The sequence below is a fragment of the Armigeres subalbatus genome, chromosome 2 (genome assembly GCF_024139115.2).
Source record: "Armigeres subalbatus isolate Guangzhou_Male chromosome 2, GZ_Asu_2, whole genome shotgun sequence".
NCBI lineage: Eukaryota > Metazoa > Arthropoda > Insecta > Diptera > Culicidae > Armigeres > Armigeres subalbatus.
Genome location: NC_085140.1, coordinates 212,705,011 through 212,725,348, shown reverse-complemented (window position 1 = coordinate 212,725,348; position 20,338 = coordinate 212,705,011). Strand labels below are relative to the sequence as shown.

The 20,338-nt window shown below is 40.5% G+C and overlaps 2 protein-coding genes across 8 annotated transcripts in view; one reads left to right on the top strand and one right to left on the bottom strand.

Annotated features, from left to right (window-relative positions):
* The window catches only part of LOC134211600 (dnaJ homolog subfamily C member 13), a 48,206-nt gene extending 30,411 nt beyond the window's left edge, over positions 1-17,795 (top strand). For 6 of the 7 annotated variants that reach the window (XM_062688615.1, XM_062688617.1, XM_062688618.1 and 3 more), the window contains 8 exons: positions 635-1,762; positions 1,826-2,023; positions 2,288-3,600; positions 3,835-4,714; positions 16,036-16,581; positions 16,647-16,769; positions 16,937-17,195; positions 17,259-17,795. In XM_062688615.1, the coding sequence (XP_062544599.1) occupies positions 635-1,762; positions 1,826-2,023; positions 2,288-3,600; positions 3,835-4,714; positions 16,036-16,581; positions 16,647-16,769; positions 16,937-17,195; positions 17,259-17,386 (4,575 nt within the window). In that variant the 3' untranslated portion in view covers positions 17,387-17,795. The remainder of the gene's footprint in view (positions 1-634; positions 1,763-1,825; positions 2,024-2,287; positions 3,601-3,834; positions 4,715-16,035; positions 16,582-16,646; positions 16,770-16,936; positions 17,196-17,258) is intronic. The other variant, XM_062688620.1, reaches the window with a different exon arrangement.
* Positions 11,503-20,338, bottom strand: part of LOC134211604 (transposon TX1 uncharacterized 149 kDa protein) — a 179,235-nt gene continuing 170,399 nt past the window's right edge. The window contains exon 2 of the mRNA XM_062688646.1: positions 11,503-15,707. Coding sequence (XP_062544630.1) covers positions 13,778-14,683 — 906 coding nt within the window. The 5' untranslated portion in view covers positions 14,684-15,707 and the 3' untranslated portion in view covers positions 11,503-13,777. The remainder of the gene's footprint in view (positions 15,708-20,338) is intronic.

Sequence of the window (20,338 nt, the reverse complement as noted above, 5' to 3'; positions counted from 1 at the left end):
CGGGACGAACTGGGAGTACACTAAAATCCATGACCAATGTGTTTTTGCGCACACCACCCATTTTTCACAAATTAGAAGGCGAGGGAAAGTGAAAGAAACGCGTCCGACTTGCCAACTGAATACAAAACTGATCATTTAGTTATTTTCTAAATGCCTAAAAATTTTCTAAATAAAAAGAGCAAAAAATATCTAATTCAGTTTATAGCTAGAATAAATTTATTTAAGATGATATTAAAATAAAAACAAACTTTTTTTTTTTCAAAATTTGATATCGAATCATTTAGTTTTTAGTTTTGTAAAAAGAATCTAAACTATTCGCGACTTAAATCGTGACAAACTAAATGGATGAATATTTTATTTAAGTTATATGGTTTTAAAAGCTTAACGTTCCATTGAATACAACTATAATTATTCCTTATTATCAAAACGATATCAACATATGGTATTGGTGTTACTTTTGATTGATATGATTTAAAAAAAAACTCGATTTTTATCATATTTTGATAGCGGTCCCTGCTCGGGTTTCCAACTGTTTTTAAGCCTTATAAGTGCAGTCTGTTAAACTTTAGCTGAATCTTTCTCTGTCTTACTCACAATTATATGTATTACTTTTTTCTGTTTGGATATCTTTCAGTGTCTATCGCCAGCACTACGAGATGCTTTAATAATTCTGATAAAGAACCTAGTTCTCCATAAATCCAACTGCCGTCCATTGGTGGATCATGTCAATTGCTTGGTGGACCTGGTTACGCTCGCACATTTGCACACGGGACGTGCAATGCCAAACACCAAAACCAACGTAATCGAGGCAGGTCCGAACATGAAGATGCACGAGGAAAAAGATTGGTACTACAACGTGGAGCGTGAGAATGAAAAACCGGAACGTTGTGGCCCAGTCACTTTCTCCGAACTGAAAGATCTTTGGAACAAAGGGGTCCTCACGCCCAGAACACGCTGCTGGGCCGTTGGAATGGATGGATGGCGTTCTCTACAGCAGATACCCCAACTCAAGTGGTGTTTGATGGCCAAAGGCTCACCGCTTTTCAACGAGACGGAACTTGCACAGCATGTTCTGGATATTCTAATCAAATGCACGAGTTTCTTTCCAAGTCGAGCAAGGGATGGGGAAGCAGTGCTCATTCCGGGTCCTCGATTGTCTCGCAAACTGTCCGAATTTATCTGCTTGCCCCATATTGTGCAAGTTTGTTTGACGCATGATCCAGGTTTGCTGGAACGAGTTGCGACGCTGTTGTGTCAGATAATGGATGACAATCCGGAAATGTCCAAAGTGTATCTAACTGGAGTATTCTATTTCATGCTTATGTATACGGGTAGCAATATACTTCCCATTGCTAAATTCCTCAAGATGACTCACATGAAACAAGCCTTTCGCAGCGAAGAAACCACTTCTCAATCCGGCATCATGCATCGTAGTATTCTCGGACAACTGTTACCGGAAGCAATGGTGTGCTTTTTAGAGAATCACAGCTCCGAGAAATTTGCCGAAACCTTCCTTGGGGAGTTTGACACGCCGGAAGTAATCTGGAGCTCGGAAATGCGGCGAATGCTAATTGAAAAGATTTCTGCTCATATTGCCGATTTTACACCGAAACTGAAAGGTCACACCATGGCTCGGTACCCGTACCTGGCGATTCCAGTCATCAGCTATCCACAGTTGGAGAACGAACTGTTTTGTCACATATTTTATTTGCGACATCTATGTGACATTCGCAAATTTCCCAATTGGCCTATTCCTGATCCGGTACGAACAACTTATTGCCATTATTTAAACAACTTATAACTTATAAACAAACTGCATTTGCAGGTTCAATTGTTGAAGCACACCTTGGATGCGTGGCGAAAGGAGGTGGAAAAGAAACCCTCTCAGATGACCGTTACACAGGCCTACGAAGACCTGGGGATTGATTTGGTAAAGTTTCCGCAACCCGACGAGTCAGTTGTACGAAAAAGTTATTACCGATTGGCTCAGATATACCATCCGGATAAGAATCCGAAAGGAAGGGTAAGTATCTGTTAGTAGACACATATTGCTTCATAGGAGATGTAGGGTAAGCAGCTGTCTAACGTACTGTGGCCTTGGCTTCAAACCCTACCGAAAGAAGTGGTTGCCTCCTTATACAATAGATCCCAGGGTACAAATATTTCAACTGTTTACCCCAGTAATTAAAAAAAATGTCTTCATTTTATTTTTTCTTTACATACATGAAAAGTTCATCACCTAAGTAATTTAAAATCGATAAAATCTGTTTTATTCCATTGTTTTTAGGAAAAATTTGAACGCGTCAATCGTGCCTATGAATTCCTGTGCTCGCGACGAGGCAATACAGATGGTCCCAATCCGGGCAACATTGTGTTGATCCTGCGGACACAAAGTATTCTGTTCGATCGGTATGCGGACGTGCTGCGGCCATACAAATACGCCGGCTATCCTCAGCTTATCAAAACTATTCGTTTGGAAACCAAGGATGAACAGCTGTTCTCCAAAACAGTCCCACTACTTAGCGCTGCGTCCGAGCTGTGTTATCACACGGTGCACTGCTCTGCGTTAAATGCGGAAGAACTTCGACGAGAGGAGGGCATAGAAGCTCTTTTAGAAGCATATTCTCGGTGTGTTTCGATCATGGGAGTCGACTCACTGCGAGACTCTCTTCACTATGAAGTCATATCGAACATCACGCGCTGCTTCGAAGTGGCATGTAGTTTTGAGAACTGCCGAAAGAAGATTCTAGAGTTGCCACAATTGATTGTGGACGTTTGCCGTGTGGTCTACTTCAAGCATTCACTTTCTGTAAGCCTCGTGACAAGTCTGGCTGCCAACAACTATGATCTTCAGTGTAATCTCGTACGGAACGGCGTATTATGGTCTTTGATGATCTTCATGTTTGATTACGATTATACATTAGACGAGAGTGGTGTGTCCACAGAAGAGCAGTCGAACAATCAACAAGTTTCGAACAATCTAGCGAAATTATCCCTTTTGGCCTGTGTAGCTCTTGCCGGGTACCAAATGACACTTTTGGATGATCCCAAAAATGCTGTTGTGAAATCTGCACCTAAATCAAATCCCACCTCACGGAGTGACTCACCTCAGCAACAAGTAGCAATCAGAAGCAATTCTCTAACCCAATCACAAACTTACTCCCAAAACGCGTCCAATCTCATACAAAACAATTCTAGTTTAATTCAAACGGCCGCTATTATCGATCGCACGTTGCAAGACAAGCCGGAATCTCAGCCAGTAGAATCTTCGGTTGCAGAACAGTCGGAATGCGAGAAGGGGTTGAGCAATAAGAAATACAAAATACAGGCGGCTGCTCCAGCGAACGCGGTGGTCAAGAAAATGCTTGATCAACTGTTGACAACCTACGTGGCGAACAGGATGGTTTCCGATAAAGAAACGGAAGTTTTGAAGCTTCTGAATTCCAACACCCGAAATCCGTATCTAATCTGGGACAATGGAACGAGGGCACAACTGTTGGATTTCCTGGAGTATCAACGTACCAACGCATCTAAAGAGCAGTACGAAGACGTAGCCGATATCCATGAACTTGTAAATGCGTTCTCTTTCGATGCGCACAGGTATGAATATAATAACAGACATTTTTTCATAACTATTTTTGCGTTTATTTTGTTGTAAACACATTAATTATTTTTCTAAAGAATGAGTTGGGTAATGTGATTAGTTAATACGAATACTTTTATGTTTCTTTCATTTGTTTTAGCATTGCAGTTTTTTTTTGAATATGTACCTTGCACCCTTATCTACATGGTTTTGAAGCCTACATTTAAAACATATTACATTATCCATTTCAGGGACGAGCTGAAGATTGGGGGCATCTTTATCCGTATCTACAACGAAATGCCTACGTTCCCTATTACTAATCCCAAATCGTTCGTCATAGATCTGCTGGAGTTCCTCAAACAGGCTTACAACCATCTAACCGCCAAAACTGTCAAACCACTACCACCTCCCCCAGGTGGTAACAACGTCAACAGTCAAGGTATTCTCATTCCCACTAAAACATGGAAACCTCTCGTTCCAACCAAGAGCAATCCAGTGAACAGTAATATCATCAACAATAATACAAATACAGGTGGTCCCCAGCAGAAGCAACAGGACATCAGCACCGTACTGAGTGAGTACAGTCGCGCAAGACAACGAAATCAGCTGAATACTGCGGGATCGATGTCCTCGGAGAATGCATCAAAAACGTACGATTTTGCATCGAACCCAAATGCGATCAATCACATAGTGATGGCCATGAAAGCCCTCATCTCGGTCATAAAGTCGAACACTAATGTGGAAATGCAGTGCATTGGGCACTTTGAAATGTTGTTCGGGTTCCTCTCGTCCAGTTTGTGTGATCGTGACAAAATACTCAAAACGCTGGCGCTAGAAATCGTGTGTCTGGTGTCCCGAAATAAGGAATGCGTAACTGAGATCTCGGCCTGCGAAATATTTGGCCTTTATTTGATTGCCTTGAAGGATAAGGATCTACGCGACATGCAACTGAAAGTGTTGGAGACGCTATCCGGTCTACTGAACGTTCCCAAGATGATCAAAGAGGGGCACTCGAAAGGGGCTGTTATATATTTGCTAGATCTATTTAGCAATTCAAACAATCCTCAGATCCGAGAAAGTTGCGCGGAGTTGCTATCGAAGATGAACGCTGACAAGCTTAGCGGACCCAAGGTAAAAATTGATTTGTTACTACCTACATCAATTTGTTTTGTTTTTTTTTGTTTCACTCATTTTTTCCGATCTGTGTCATGTTTCACCCACCATACGAAAGTGAGACGAACAATATTATGCATTATTATTATTTATGTATTCAGACTAAGGCCGAAGTGGCCTGTGCGGTATATAAGAGTCTTCTCCATTCGGCTCGGTCCATGGCTACACGTCGCCAACCACGCAGTCTACGGAGGGTCCGCAAGTCATCTTCCACCTGATCGATCCACCTTGCCCGCTGTGCACCTCGCCTTCTTGTGCCCGTCGGATCGTTGTCGAGAACCATTTTCACCGGGTTACTGTCCGACATTCTGGCTGCGTGCCCGGCCCACCGCAGTCGTCCGATTTTCGCGGTGTGAATGATGGATGGTTCTCCAAGCAGCTCATGCAACTCGTGGTTCATTCGCCTCCTCCACGTACCGTCCGCCATCTGCACCCCACCATAGATGGTACGCAGCACTTTCCTTTCGAAATCTCCAAGTGCGCGTTGGTCCTCCACGAGCATCGTCCAGGTCTCGTGTCCGTAGATGACTACCGGTCTAATGAGCGTTTTGTAGATTGTCAGTTTGGTACGGCGGCGAACTCTATTCGATCGGAGCGTCTTGCGGAGTCCAAAGTACGTACGATTTCCAGCCACTATGCATCTCCGAATTTCTCTGCTGGTATCATTTTCGGCAGTCACCAGTGAGCCCAAGTACACAAATTCTTCTACCACCTCGATTTCGTCAAGCATTAAACAATGAAAAAAAAAACAGATAAAATTCACCTAGCGGTGATGGTGCCTTTCTCGCGTAAAAAGGTAATAAATGTAGCCTTTACGCTTACACCTCAATGATGTACAAGAAAGGCAAAACAGTTTTCACCGTCTAATGTTATGGTAGAAAATTTACACTAGTAGACGACAGACGGCGCTGCCAAAAGTTTCTCGAATTTCCTATGTTCGAATTTTGACTTTTGAACAATTTCATAGTACTATGAAACTGAACGAAGTGTATACTTACGCCTAAATGCGTGCAACACGAACATCTTCATAGTACGATGAAACTCTTAATGGGAGCAAGCCACGGATAAACTTTAAAAATATTCATAGATGCAAGGCATTTTTGCCTTTCTCGTACAACAAAGTTTTTTAATAGAAGCCTCTGAGACCCATAGTGTTATATACACTCTAACTTTCACCTACTCAGTGACTGAGTAAAATTGTATTGCAGTCTCTTTTCTTCCCACGGAAATTTTACTTAATTTCCGCCAAAAGCAGGATTACTCATAGTTTTGAGTTGTCCTGCTTTTAACGGAAATTGAGTAAAATTTCTGTGGGATAGAAAGAGAGAGCAATACAATTTTACTCAGTCACTGAGTAGGTGAAAGTAAGCGTGTACCAATCAACTCAGCTCGACAAACTGAGCACATGTCTGTCTGTCCGTGTGTATGTGTGTGCACAAAAGCTATAAAAACATTAGACAACTTTTCGTATAGGAATCCTTCACCGATTTTCTCGCAACAAGTTTTATTCGACAGGGGACAAAGCCTTGTTGATCACTATTGAATTTGATAACGATCGGTCATTGCGTTTAAAAGTTATGAAGAAAATGGTACATAGGACCATATAAAGGTTGGTGTCCTAACTAAATGCGAGAAAGGCATCACCAACGCTAGATGGATTAATCTGGTTTTTATAACACATTATTGTTCTATGTGACTATGTCTCATCACTATTTTAATATTATCTATTTTTTGCAATTCGCAATTATTATAAAGTTCAATAGTGATCAACAGCGTTTTAGTCTCTGTCGGATGCAACTTGTTGCAAGAAAATCGGTTAAGAGCTTCTAAGTTAAAATTTGGCTAATGTTTTTTATGGCATTTTGTGCACACACACACGCACACACGGACAGACAGACATTTGTTCAGCTCATTAAGCTGAGTCGAATGGTATATAACACTATGGGTCTCCGGGACTTCTATCAAAAGTTCGAATTTGGAGTGAAATGATAGCCTTTCGGTACAACTTAGTTGTACGAGAAAGGCAAAACGTCACATAAAATAACAAGCAGAAGAAAAATGCATTTTTGCACGCAAAATGTAATGTAGATTGCTATCAACGAAACTACATCGATATTTGGTCGCACTAGACATGGGCAAAAAGAACACATGTCGGAATATAGTTTTTTTTTGTCTTTATTATCGAGACTTTCAGCCCGAGGCTGGCTCGTCTCGTGAAATATGTAATAAAGAACCTACCGCACATAATTGAGTCCTGCATCGCGGGCCGCGGATGTTGCCTTAGGAATACGTAGGCACATTTCAGGATGGTGTTTACGGAAGTCGAGAAACCAATCTTTACTGGCCAATTGGAACTCGATGTTGAACGGATGTTCAATTTTGTTCCTTTACCGCCTGCGGAACACTGGTTCGAAGCGACCAAAGCCATAAGCGTCAATCTTTCGATCCGGACGCCCCTTTTTTTAAATTTTGTGAATCCGAATGCTCCGATTTTTTCTTCAGCTTTAGACGAAGAACACCGTGCTGTGTGGCTGCTCGCTTCACAGACATGCCGGGCTCGGACACCGCTTTTATTGTCGCGGTCATGCTAGCGGATGGCCATTGTTTCCGCTTTGAATAACCCCAAATTAATATAAAATACCCTTCGAAAATCCTTAATTTATGTGATGTCAATATTATAATTTTTGACCAGATCCAAGAAGCTATTTTTCAGCTTTCTTTAGCTTTATTCAGAACTTTTAATACAACATTTGACGAATATTAGGTTATAAGACTGTAAAAAAGGTTAAGAAGTCATCGATTATGCTTATATTATTTCATTTTACAGGGAATTCAAAGGGTGTCCTTCTTGTCCCGGGTTCCCCTACACGGTTCGAGGCCGCATCTCTCCATCCTCGAATGCGCCTCACGTCCGCTAAGTCGTTCTGTGTCTGGTCACCCCACCTCGCTCGCTGCGCTTCTCGCTGTCTCGTATCTACCGGATCGTAAGCGAACACCATCTTTGCAGGGTTGCTGTTTGGCATTCTTGCGACGTGTCCTGCCCATCGTACCCTTCCGGCTTTAGCTACCTTCTGGATACTAGGTTCACCGTAGAGCTGGGCGAGCTCGTGGTTCATTCTTCGCCGCCACACAACGTCTTCTTGCACAGCGCCAAAGATGGTCCTAAGCCCCCGTCTCTCGAATACTCCGAGTGCTTGCAAGTTCTCCTCGAGCATTGTCCATGTTTCATGTCCGTAGAGGACTACCGGTATTATCAGCGTTTTGTACATGACACATTCGGTGCGGCGGTGAATCTTTTTTGACCGCAGTTTCTTCTGGAGATGAGGCGCCTTCGTATTTCACGACTAACATTGTTATCAGCTGTTAGCAAGGATCCAAGGTAGACAAATTCCTCGACTACCTCGAAGGTGTCCCCGTCTATCGTAACACGGCTTTGATGCATTCACCACCAGTCCAACTTTTGTTGCTTCACGTTTCAGGCGGGTGTACAGTTCTGCCACCTTTGCAAATGTTCGGCCGACAATGTCCATGTCATCCGCGAAACAAGTAAATTGACTGGATCTGTTGAAAATCGTACCCCGACTGTTACACCCAGCTCTCCGCATGACACCTTCTAGCGCAATGTTGAACAACAGGCACGAAAGTCCATCACCTTGTCTTAGTCCCCGGCGCGATTCGAACGAACTGGAGTGTTCGCCCGAAATCTTCACACAGTTTTGCACACCATCCACCGTTGCTTTGATCAGTCTGGTAAGCTTCCCAGGGAAGCTGTTGTCGTCCATAATTTTCCATAGCTCTACGCGGTCTATACTGTCGTATGTCGTTTTGAAATCAATGAACAGATGGTGCGTTAGGACCTGGTATTCATGGCATTTTCGAAGGATTTACTTACTTACTTACGGATCCTGTACACCTCCGGTGGTGCAAAGGGCCGACTTGAAAGATCTCCATCCTGAGCGTTGCCCGGCTATCGCTTTAACCTGTTGCCAGGTTAGATTTCGGTCGACTTCTTTTATTTCTTTATTGAGGCTTCGCCGCCATGAGCCTCTGGGTCTGCCTCTGCTGCGATGTCCCGCTGGGTTCCAGTCTAATGCTTGTTTACAGATTTCGTTTTATTTATTTATTGTCGTCAATCATAATTGTAGACCTATTTACATTTGTATTCTTAACTATTCTAAATAACATTAAATAATGTTGATACTGTTTAAACTTATTGTAAAGTGTCATTAGCTTATAATACGAGAGAAGATCTGTTTCAGCTGTGTTTTGGACATCGATAAGTCAATAGTGTCACAATGTTTATTATAAGTGATCATCATTTGATTCATTGGGCCATTTTTTGCATAGTTTGTTCGATGATAATTTACGGAGAATATTTGACGATGTCGTAAAGATCGTAATGGAACATAAAAATTAAGTTTTGATAATAGCTCCGTTGAGTCAATTCTGTTTGAAACAATATTGTTTATAAAAGTTACCATTGCTAAATCTCGACGCACTTTCAGTGAATGAATATTGATGAGCTTACAACGAGCTACATATGGTGGCAATGGAAATTCGGTCCACCCTAACTTTCGTAGTGCATATAATAAAAATTGTTTTTGAACTGACTCAATTCTGTTGGCATGAATAGCTGAAAATGGGGACCAAACTATGCTGCAATATTCTAAGATTGGCCTTACATAAGCTGTATATAGTGTTTTTATTGTGTATGGGTCCTGGAAATTGTAACAGAATCGTTTTATAAAACCTAACATGTTGTTGGATTTGCTTACAATTAAGTTATAATGATCGATGAAAGTTAGTTTTGAATCCAATATTACTCCCAAATCTCTTACTCTATTGCTTCTTACTACGTTCTGATCATCAAAACTAATATTTGCGCTGAGTATGTTTCGTTTTCTGCTGAAGGTTATTGAGTTGCATTTTTTTTATATTCAACCGTAGAAGACTTTTTTTACACCATGTATGGAATACCAATATTTCATCTTTGAATGTATCGATATCCTCGACAGTTTTGATTTTTTGGAAAAGTTTCATGTCATCTGCATAAATTAAGACATTCAATTTATGAAGCACAAGAGGGAGGTCATTTACAAATAAAATAAAAAGTAACGGACCTAAATGAGATCCTTGAGGAACTCCAGAAGAGGCTTGTATTGGGGTTGATAATTTTCCTTTGAATCTTACAATTTGAACCCGACTTGTTAGATACGATTCAAGCCAATGAAGAAGTTTTGGTTGAATTCCATCTTCTGCAGTTTGAACAAAAGCATGGGTAAATCAACGCGATCAAAAGCTTTGCTAAAATCTGTGTACAAGGCTTCTACATGGTGACCACTATCCATTGCATCCAAAGAATAATTAACGAATTCTGTTAGATTTGTGGCTGTCGAACGACCTTTAAAGAAACCGTGTTGCTTAGATGTGATTCGATTTTAATTTGAACAAATATTTTTCATTAACAATTGCTTCGAACAATTTCGGTATGCAAGATATAAGAGCAATACCACGATAGTTACGAACATTGGATTTTATACCAGATTTAAAAATTGGAACTAAAATGATTTTTCCATATTAACGGAAAACATCCTGATTCCAGTGACATGTTGAAAATCCAGAATAATGGAGCAGTAAGTTCAATTGCTAGAGTCTTAATAAACACTGGAGGTATTCCATCGGGTCCGGAGCTCTTAGACCCATCTAGATGTTTCAGGGCATAACAAATTTCGTGTACATTCAGATGGTTGACGCAAACGTCATTTGAAAACTCAGGATAAAAATCGAAAAAGTCGCGATCTCGATCATCTTCTGAATGGGTAGTGTATACTTCTTTAAAGAAATCGGCAAACAAATTACATATTTCCTCTGGACCATTACCTGTTCTACCATCTAAATAAAGTTTCGATGGAAAATTGGCTGATTTTAATTTAGTGTTCACATAGCTGAAAAAATGTTTTGGACTTGTCTTGATTTCACGTTCAGTTTTTAAATTATATTCATTGTATGCGATATTTATAGCACAGTTCAGTTGATCACAAATATTAAGATACTCCTCTAAATAATGTTGAAGATTATGCTTCTTGTAGTTTTTATGTGCTTTCTGCTTGCGATTTTAAGATTTCTAATATCTCTTGTAAACCAAATTGGATTTTTCGATACAGCATGACTTCTCCGTCTTTTAACCGGCACTTCTTCCATTATTATATTGTGCAATGTGTTATAAAACTTTTCTGTCGCTTTATCAACATTTTGTTCGTTTCTTATAGCAGTTTGCCAATCTATATTCTTCAGTTTATGCTTTATATTTCCGTAGTTGGCTGATTGATAATCGAAGATTTCTTCAAACTCACATTCGATTGGTATATCATTAACGTGTACAAACAAAGAGAATTCAATTGCTGTGTGGAATACTTCATTTCGCCAAAGAGGAGCTAGTGATTCATTTACACAAAAATCTTCATAACAGTTAGTCAGCAGTAGATCTAGATAACACTTTTGGATATTCTTCACATGATTGATTTGATTTAATCCTAAGTTAGCAATTTTATCGAATACAAAATGCAATAGCTCATTTTCCCTATGACTGGAAGTAAAATGCTCTCATTGTCACAGTCCGGTATAAAATCTACATTTCTTTGTTTAAAATCACCATATATATGCACTTTTACTTCAGGAGGCAAGTCAGATAAAACATTCTCGGCGATACCAAAAAATTTATCATAAATATCTCTGCGAGCATTATTTGGAGGAATATAAACTGAAGCAAAAACATGAGTTTCACCTGAAATTTGTACCTTGGCCCACACTTGTTCAAAATCATTGAATTTATCCGTTTTAATTATTTCTGAATTGAAAATTGTGGATACTGCAACCAAAACACCTCCTCCTGATTTTTTTCCAGACCGTTCGTAGTCTCGGTCATCTCTGTAAACGTTGTAACTATTACCAAAAACTTCTTCATTTTTAACACTATCGTCCCAACTTGTTTCAGTCGCTAAAATCACTTTGAAAGATGTACTTAAAACATTATTTTGGATTTGAGTCATTTTAGGAGCGCTTCTCATCCTATTGAAATTTTGACAATATACCGATATCTCCTGAATATTGCTATTTGTAGCACTGTTTTCATTTATTACATTATTAGTGTGATTTTCGCCATCGTCATTAATAATAATACAATCACATATAAAATTAGTCCTATCTGCTTCCTCTATGGAGTGCGTCAGTTCCGGCAAAAACACTGGCAGGATCGGCGTCTTTCAGTTGCACTTGTTCGGTTTAAATATGTTGGCCGTTCATCAGTAGGGTAGGGGTTCAATACTTCACCTCTCTGAAAATTAATGTATGGCCCATGAGGTCCATACGATCCATTCGTTGATAGCGGTGGTCCCGAAAATTGAAGTTTGGCTGCAGCTAATAACTCTCTGTCCAAAGGGAGGCTCGCTGTATGATTCCTCTTGTCATAAATATCTCCCTGGTTAATGAACACATTGCGCTCCGTCGAATTTCTCGGGAACGGATAGATGTTGTTGTTGGATTTCACTTCATGGCATTTTTCGACTCGTCGGTTATTTTGAATGTTGTATCTGTTGCGCTGTTTTTTCAGTTGCTTTTTCCGCTTAATAGCTTTGTCTCTCGCTTTTATTTGCTGAGTGCGGCGATATTCGCGTAGATCGTACTCCGTCCAATCCGCTCGCCAAACTTTTTTTGATCCTAACATACGGCAGGTTAAGGTTGAGTTATGGTTCACTGCTTCTGAATTAGTGTTGGGATCGGACGGTGGTTTAAGGTTCTCAATGTTAATTAATGGCTCAGAATTTGAGCTACGATCCGACGGTGCCTCTGATGAAATATGAACATCACTTAAACGGCTGTCCAATGAACTAATTGCACTAGTTATTGATTCTGTTGCGGCATGTTGGTTAGAAATAATGTTCTCTGCTGAAGACTTTAATTCATCAAGTATATCCAGTCCCAGCATTGGATTGGAGTTCATTGTGAAACTTGCTGCTGTGTCAATGGACAGCTGATTGAGCTGATTTATATCATTATTTATGTTGCGCAGGTCAGTTGATAAAACTGCTGACATCGATTTCATAGTTGCTTCCATATTTTCCTTAGCAGCCTTCATCGCTATATCAAACATCGTAGTGATGTGATTTTTAATTGTACTTACGCTGCCAACTAAACTGCTATTTTTGTTTATGGTAGATAGCTCATTTTTTATGCTCGTTAGCAAAATCTCCATACCTTCAAACGCATCGTGAACTGCATTGGGGTTCACCTGTTGCGCTGAGCGGTGGATAATTTCCGTGTTACTGTTGATTATTTCCGCTAATTTGGTCTGCTGTTCGGTCAGCGCTTTGATTTCAAAATTCAATGTTATTAACGTTTGGCATGAATTGCAACAAGGTATAATGTATGAATTAGGATCAATCCTCTTATCCTTTTTCCTTAGAGAACTGCGCTGAACAGTTATTCCTACGCATGCTGCATGGAAGGTACGCGTACACCCAACACAGGTCCACATTACCGCGTCGTCGGTAGAATCGAGTGAGCAAATTTCGCAGTTCATCGCACCAATCAAAATAAACTGTAAACGTGAGCAAAACAAATTCAAATTGAAACGCGTGACCGGGAGTAAAATAAAAATACGTCCACACCGATTGACGACAAAAACACCCCCGCCCCTACGTAGAGTGTGGCCGACCCAGCCCCACTTCCGATCCCGAATTTCTGTTGCTATCGGCCTCTGGTGACAACGACGATGGAGCTCATTGTTTGAGATCCAGTTGTGAGGCCACCAGGCCCGAATTATATACCGCAGGCATCTGTTAATGAACACCTGCAGCCGTTGAGTGTTCTCCACTGATACACACCATGTTTCGCTAGCGTATAACAGCACAGATTTCACGTTAGAGTTGAAAATTCGAATTTTGGTGCGTTCACTTATCTGCCTGTTTTTCCAAATATTTCTTAAACTCGCAAAGGCAGCCCTTGCTTTCTTGATCCGTGCGCCTATGTCGATCTTGGTACCGCCGTCCGACGCCATTTGGCTACTGTGAAACTGGAAGGGGTCGCCGTGTTTACATCCAACGATTTGGTTTTGTTGACGTTGATGACTAAACCTGCCGAAGAGGAGCGCTCGGCAAGGTCGTTGAGCTTACTCTGCATATCAGAGCGCCGTTGCGCGAGGAGTGCAACGTCATCAGCCAATTCGAAGTCGTTTAGATGCTCCATGGTTATAGGCTGCCATAACAGCCCGCGGTTTGGTTCACGGTCAATCGCACCTACCAGAATCTCATCGATTACGATGAGGAACAGTAACGGTGATAGGATACATCCTTGCCTCACGCCAGCTACGACCCGGATAGGGTCGGACAGGACCCCATTGTGCAGCACTCTACACGAAAAGGCCTCGTACTGTGCTTCGATGATGCCGATGATTTTCTCAGGAACTCCCTTGCGTCTCAGGGCGCCCCACATATTCTCGTGATTGAGACGGTCGAAAGCTTTTTCGTAGTCAATGAATACCAAGTAAAGGGACTCTTGGAATTCGTTGACCTGCTCCAGAATGATGCGGAGCGTGACAATATGGTCCACACAGGATCTTCCGGCACGGAATCCGGCTTGCTGCCGCCGGAGAGTCGCATCGATCTTCTTCTGAATCCGGGCTAGGATAATTTTGCACAGAACTTTGAGAACGGTACACAGCAACATAATGCCTCGCCAGTTATCGCATACAGTCAGGTCACCCTTTTTGGGCACCTTTACTAAGATACCTTGCATCCAGTCGACCGGGAAAGTTGCGGTGTCCCAGATATTATGAAATAAACGATGCAGTAGTTGAGCGGATGTCATAAGGTCAGCTTTGAGCATCTCGGCTGATATGCGGTCGACCCCTGGGGCTTTATTCGATTTCATGCTTTGGATGGCTGTTTGAATCTCTAGCAGTGATGGAGCTTCGGTATTGACGCGTGTTATACGTCGGATCCTACACACTTAATTTTTTTTACCGGGATCTCAGCAAAATGTTGAACTTTTACCGAGAATCGCACAGCCGTGCCCCAGCAAATATGTTTTTTGCCGAGATTTCTGTCAAAATTGCTGATAATCAGCAAATAGTTTGCCGAAAATCAGCTAACAAACGCTATTTTTGCTGGACTATCAGTTATTTATTTTGCTGGCGCACGGCTGTGCGGATTTTGCCGAGCTGCAGAAATAAAAACTGAGTGTGTAGGCAGATCATGCCGAGGTGGTGATGGCCTGGCTGGCACTTGAAAAAGTTGTTCGAAGTGCGAAGTTCGAAGGATTTGCCGTACGGTAAAGATCTGGTCCGTTCTCGAGCGGCCGTCAACGAAGCTGACTTGATAACTTCCCACTAACTCATTCATTAATGGTGACAGACGACGGAAGATGATCTGGGATATCACTTTGTTCTCAAACTCCAGCTTGTCGCCTTTCTTGTATATGGGTATATGACCCCTTCCTTCCAGTCCCCCGGTAGCTGTTGAGTTTCCCAGATTCTGACTAGCAGTTTGTGCAGGCAAGTGGCCAGCCTTTCCAAGCCCATCTTGATCCATGGGCTTTAGTTGAGGATGCCCCTTCCCCTTATTCCGATTTTTCTACAATTATAACGTTTCGTTCGATATTTTTAGACAATCGGTTTTAAGCTGGTTGTGTAGGTTTAAGAAAGATGTGCACCATCAAAATTTCCTGGATAGCTTTTATTAAAACTGTTCTTCTTTTCTTTTCCCGCCATCCAGAAATTTCTCAATGATTGCTTTGAGATCATTCTTTCGAAAAGACATTTCCCACTCCGCTGCAAGTACCAAGTAGCAAACCATCCACCACTGTTTTCTGTATTAAGATAACGTGGAATGTTCGATTGCGACTTCCGGCAGGTTTCTCGTAGTTTCACGGTATGGTTACGGACGTAAAGGGAATTCTGGAACAGAAAGCCATTATTAGCAAATGTTACAAAGCTGAATCAGTGGTTTATGAAATATAAAACTATTGTGTAAACATCTAAAAGTATTGGGAATCATTGGTCTTTATAACTGCACGTTAGAAACAATCAAGGATTGCATTAAACTATAAAGATCAGAGCAAAGTAACTTTGCCATGGCTTTTTCTGCAAAATAATTTTATGTCTGTTGTAGATGCGAATAGTATTCAGATTCCGCTTGATAAATATGGATGCTTTTATTTCCCATAACTCTCAAAACTCCCTTGAACTATCAGATGAATAATACAATTTGGAACTTGTATTGCAGATTCGCATTACCGTTTGTAAATATTTGCCATCAGTATTTCTGGACGCGATGATCGATTCCCCATCGGTAGCCGTTCAAATGTTCGAATCTACCCACGAACACCCGGAGCTGATCTGGAACGACCGAATACGAACCAGTGTATCGGATGCAGTGCATGACAGTGCGGATAGTTTCTTCGTACAACAGAAACAGAATCCGAAAAATCTATGGCGAGACCCGGAGGTTCTGCCGGATATTTGTTCCAGTGAGTTGGTGGTTTCGGGGGTTTACCTAAGGCTGTACATTTCCAATCCAGGCTGGACTCTACGTAAGCCGAAACAGTTTCTGGCCGATCTGTTGGATTTCATAGTGGACAACATCAGTCGGAATGGTGTTGATAAAAATATACTGGATATCTCAACGACTGCTCTAGTCTTATTGTTGAATGCCCAACCGAACCTGGCAGACTCGGTTCCGGTTCTGGGTCATATACCTAAGTTTTTCCGTCAATTATCGGTTCAACCGAAAAGTGCTCTCACCGTGCTGCATCAGTTGTCACTCTCAGAGGTGAGAAAGATGTTTCCTATAGTATATTTTCAAATTACTAACTTCCTAACATTAATCTTCCATAGATTTGCGTTAGCTCTATTTCTCAAACAGATTGCATTCTGGCTTTGAAGTCATGTATGGAAAGTCATCGAGAGCTTGTGGCCACAGCATGTGAAACGTTAAGTAGGCTCTTCAAGTGTCAACATGTAAGTTCCCGGATATATTTTCTAGATCTACCCTTTTTATAATATAGCAATGTTCGTAAATATATTTGAATATAGTCTTGAAACCTGATCCTAATAGTTCAGTAGTCTATTATAAAATACATAATCATAACGATTCTTCATCTAACAATATAAAAAAAAACTTTCAGGATTCACTCATCCGGCAATCACTGGAGTGTCAATTGATCCCCTATTTGTTAAGTTTGCTGGAGAGTCGAATTGAAGCTACCACAAATCCGGCAATGGTGAAGGCACAAATTGTGGCTGCACTAAAAGCCATGACATCAAACCTAACCTACGGAGATCGCGTGGCTCACATACTGAATCAAAATCCAGTGTGGGCAGAGTATCGAGACCAAAAACACGATCTGTTTATCACCGATACTAATATCAGAGGCTATCTCACAGGTACTATTAAAGTAAATGTGTTAATATTATAATCACTAATCAAATCGTTTTCTATTTCCGCAGGAGCCCCTAACACCACAGCTGGCTATTTGACCCAGGGTCCTGCCAAGAACGTAGAAGTGCTAACTTCACCACCACCGATTGATCGCGATGATCCCTTGTTTTCGCGTAGTAGTAGCAACGATTCGTAAGTACTACGCCAAACAGTAAACGCAAATGCACATTTTGCCACCAGAACATGCGACCAGAACAATTTATTCGTAACATTTTCCACACACATAAACAAAAACTTCGAACCAGGGTCGCCATTTCGTCTAATTAGTTTATAATCCTGAAAAATGAACTGATAAACATAATGGCTAGTTAGCATTCAAAAATGGAGTACTAAAAAGGTATAATAGAAGTGACATATGCATTACTATTCGGTTAAAAGAGCAATGGCTTGTAATATATCACCATAAAAAAATAGCTTATAAAGTTTAACTATAAACTATATGAATAAGATAATGGATTTTTAATATATTGTGATATTTTTAAAATGTAATTTATATATTGAAGTCATAATAACTTCAAATGGAATAAAAAGAAGAATAAACTAAATCGAATTTAACATGTGCTATATATAATATCACAATCTAGTCAGCTGCCACTTATGCACAATCTGTCAAACGCAAACGCATCATATGTGCACTCTCAAGGCATCGATATCGTCCTACAGAAAACCTAGCAGAAAACATCCATATTTTCTCCATCACAACCTCCCGCTGGATAAGTGGTCGTGAAACATTACCACTGCAAACTATTTCACGTTGGTCAGCTAATCTCTGTTCCCGAGTAAAACGCTGGCCATTGCACATCCACAGTTTGGCCAGAAAAGTAATTAACGATTGCATCCCTTGCTTGCGTTGCAAGCTCAATGTTCGGGATCAATTAATAGGCGATCTATTATCGGCGATAATCATCCCAGTGTGGTCCATTCTTCGTGTGCTATCCCAGTTGATTCAAAAGTATCCCGACTAGAAGAGCATAACTAAAACTTAGTTATCTTTATAACTTATTTTGATACAATTTTGTTCTTAGTAGCCATTATCTTTCAAATGTTGTAACAGGATTTTAACATAATAAGATTTAAAAAATGCTTAATACCGAATTGCCCAACAGCAGCCAATTAAAATAGATGTAGCAAAGTCTATTGCCATATAGATATCACAAACGCTGATATAATTTGGAAAAGTTGTCTAATTTGTAATGTTCTTAGTTTCATGTTCTTGAAAAATATTCTTGTTCAGAAAAAAACTAATATTTCTAAATGTTGATCACAATCTGGACTTCTGGAGACCTATCACAACCTGTAACTGCACAGTAAACAATGTATTTTGTATCTGATTCTGTTATAACAAAATATGTTATTTTTATGATAAAATTGTAACAAAATTTAATAGTTTTTTGTTTCGAGTAGTGTAGTTTTTGATACAAGCGGGCTTGGTAGTCATATGGCTACTGCTTCTGCCTCATACGCAGGAGGTCGTGGGTTCAATCCCAGGTCCGTTCCATTCTCCTACTTTGTATCTTTCTCTTTATTTCTCATGTTCTAGCAATCGCTAGAACTGGAAATGGACTTCCATACCGTTTCCATTACTATTCCTATACCTTCAACTTGAGTATTCTAACAGTAATCTGCTAGAATTGGAAATGAACTTATAGAGCTCGTTTCCCTACATCCAATTAGAAATTCCATCAGTTACCTTCTCCTATCTATCACATTGGCAGCTCGTTAACCAAGACGGACCTCTGCCTCTCCAACCTAACCCTGAAATTCCAACAAATTCCGCATGAACTCGTGGCAAGTGCAGAGGTATATTCGGCTTGCAGTGGGCGAGTGATTGCATCATCATTTCCTCCCCCTTCCCTCCATTGACTTGCATTCTGACGTGGCAGGCGCCAGTATGACCTAACAAATGAGATCACCAGTACTTGTACATTGAAGATGTGTGCTAGTCCCAAGCAAACATCTGTTGGTTCCCTGTGCAAGAACAGCTGATCTGGTCATAATGGAGTAGCAACTACGAGCAGTCAATCAAGCTCAAGCTCAGCTCGAGTAGTGTAGTTTTTGATAGAAATTCAGATATTTTAACAACATCCTGCACCATATTTCTAACAAATTTTGTTATAAAAATTTTGTATAACATAATAACATATCGTGATATAATTTTGATATGAGCTTCTAGTCGGGATTAGATAGCTAATGTCGTTACTGTTCGCGTGACTAAGGTAACTTCGACCTGGCAGCCAAAGTACCGGTACTACAAGTGTCAAACCGATGCACAATGGGGAAATTCGATTTCAAAGGTGGAAAAAATTGATAACTTTCTTCACGAACAAACCAGAAAAAAAGAAATCTTGGGTAGTCAAGAGGGTATACTAAACTTTTTTTATTGTCTTTATTAATGAGGTTTTCGGCCCTTGACCGGTTCACCTCAAATACTAAACTTGGAGAATATAGGTTTAAATAATTTTGGGAATCTAGGCATTTTCCGTATTCTGAAAAAATCAACAAAAGTTGGCATAGTTTGTCAAATTCTGAATAACACAGAAATGTAAGGAATCTGAAGTATTTGTTTACCCTGGAGGGTCTAAAGAATGTGGGAATATTAAGAATTCGTATGATTGATATATGCTACAAAATCTAAAAAATGGAATATCAAAAAATGTGTAAAATTCTTCTGGAGTAGCCTTGAATCTGCAAGATCTACAAATCTACAAAGTCAGGAAAACTAAATAAAAATCCGAAAAATGAAAAATTTACAGTTATTGTTCAGACTGAACACTTACATATTTTATAAGACAACGGACTAGTAAAGAATATTTTGCTTATCGAAGAGTTTCTACGATTGGAGAGGGAATCGAACCCCCACCTCATAACAACACAATACACTCAGATACAGTCCGTGCGTGTGTGCACAAAAGATGTACCATCAACTGGGGGGAAGATGATCATTGAGGTGAAGATGATCATTTGATGTGTCAGTCAAAAGTGCCAATTTTTTTTAATGAAACGGTAGTCAACAATATTCTCCGTTCAAGTAATGTTACCGCTAGGTAGAAATCCGAGTTTTTCGATTATAATCATGAAAATGTATTTT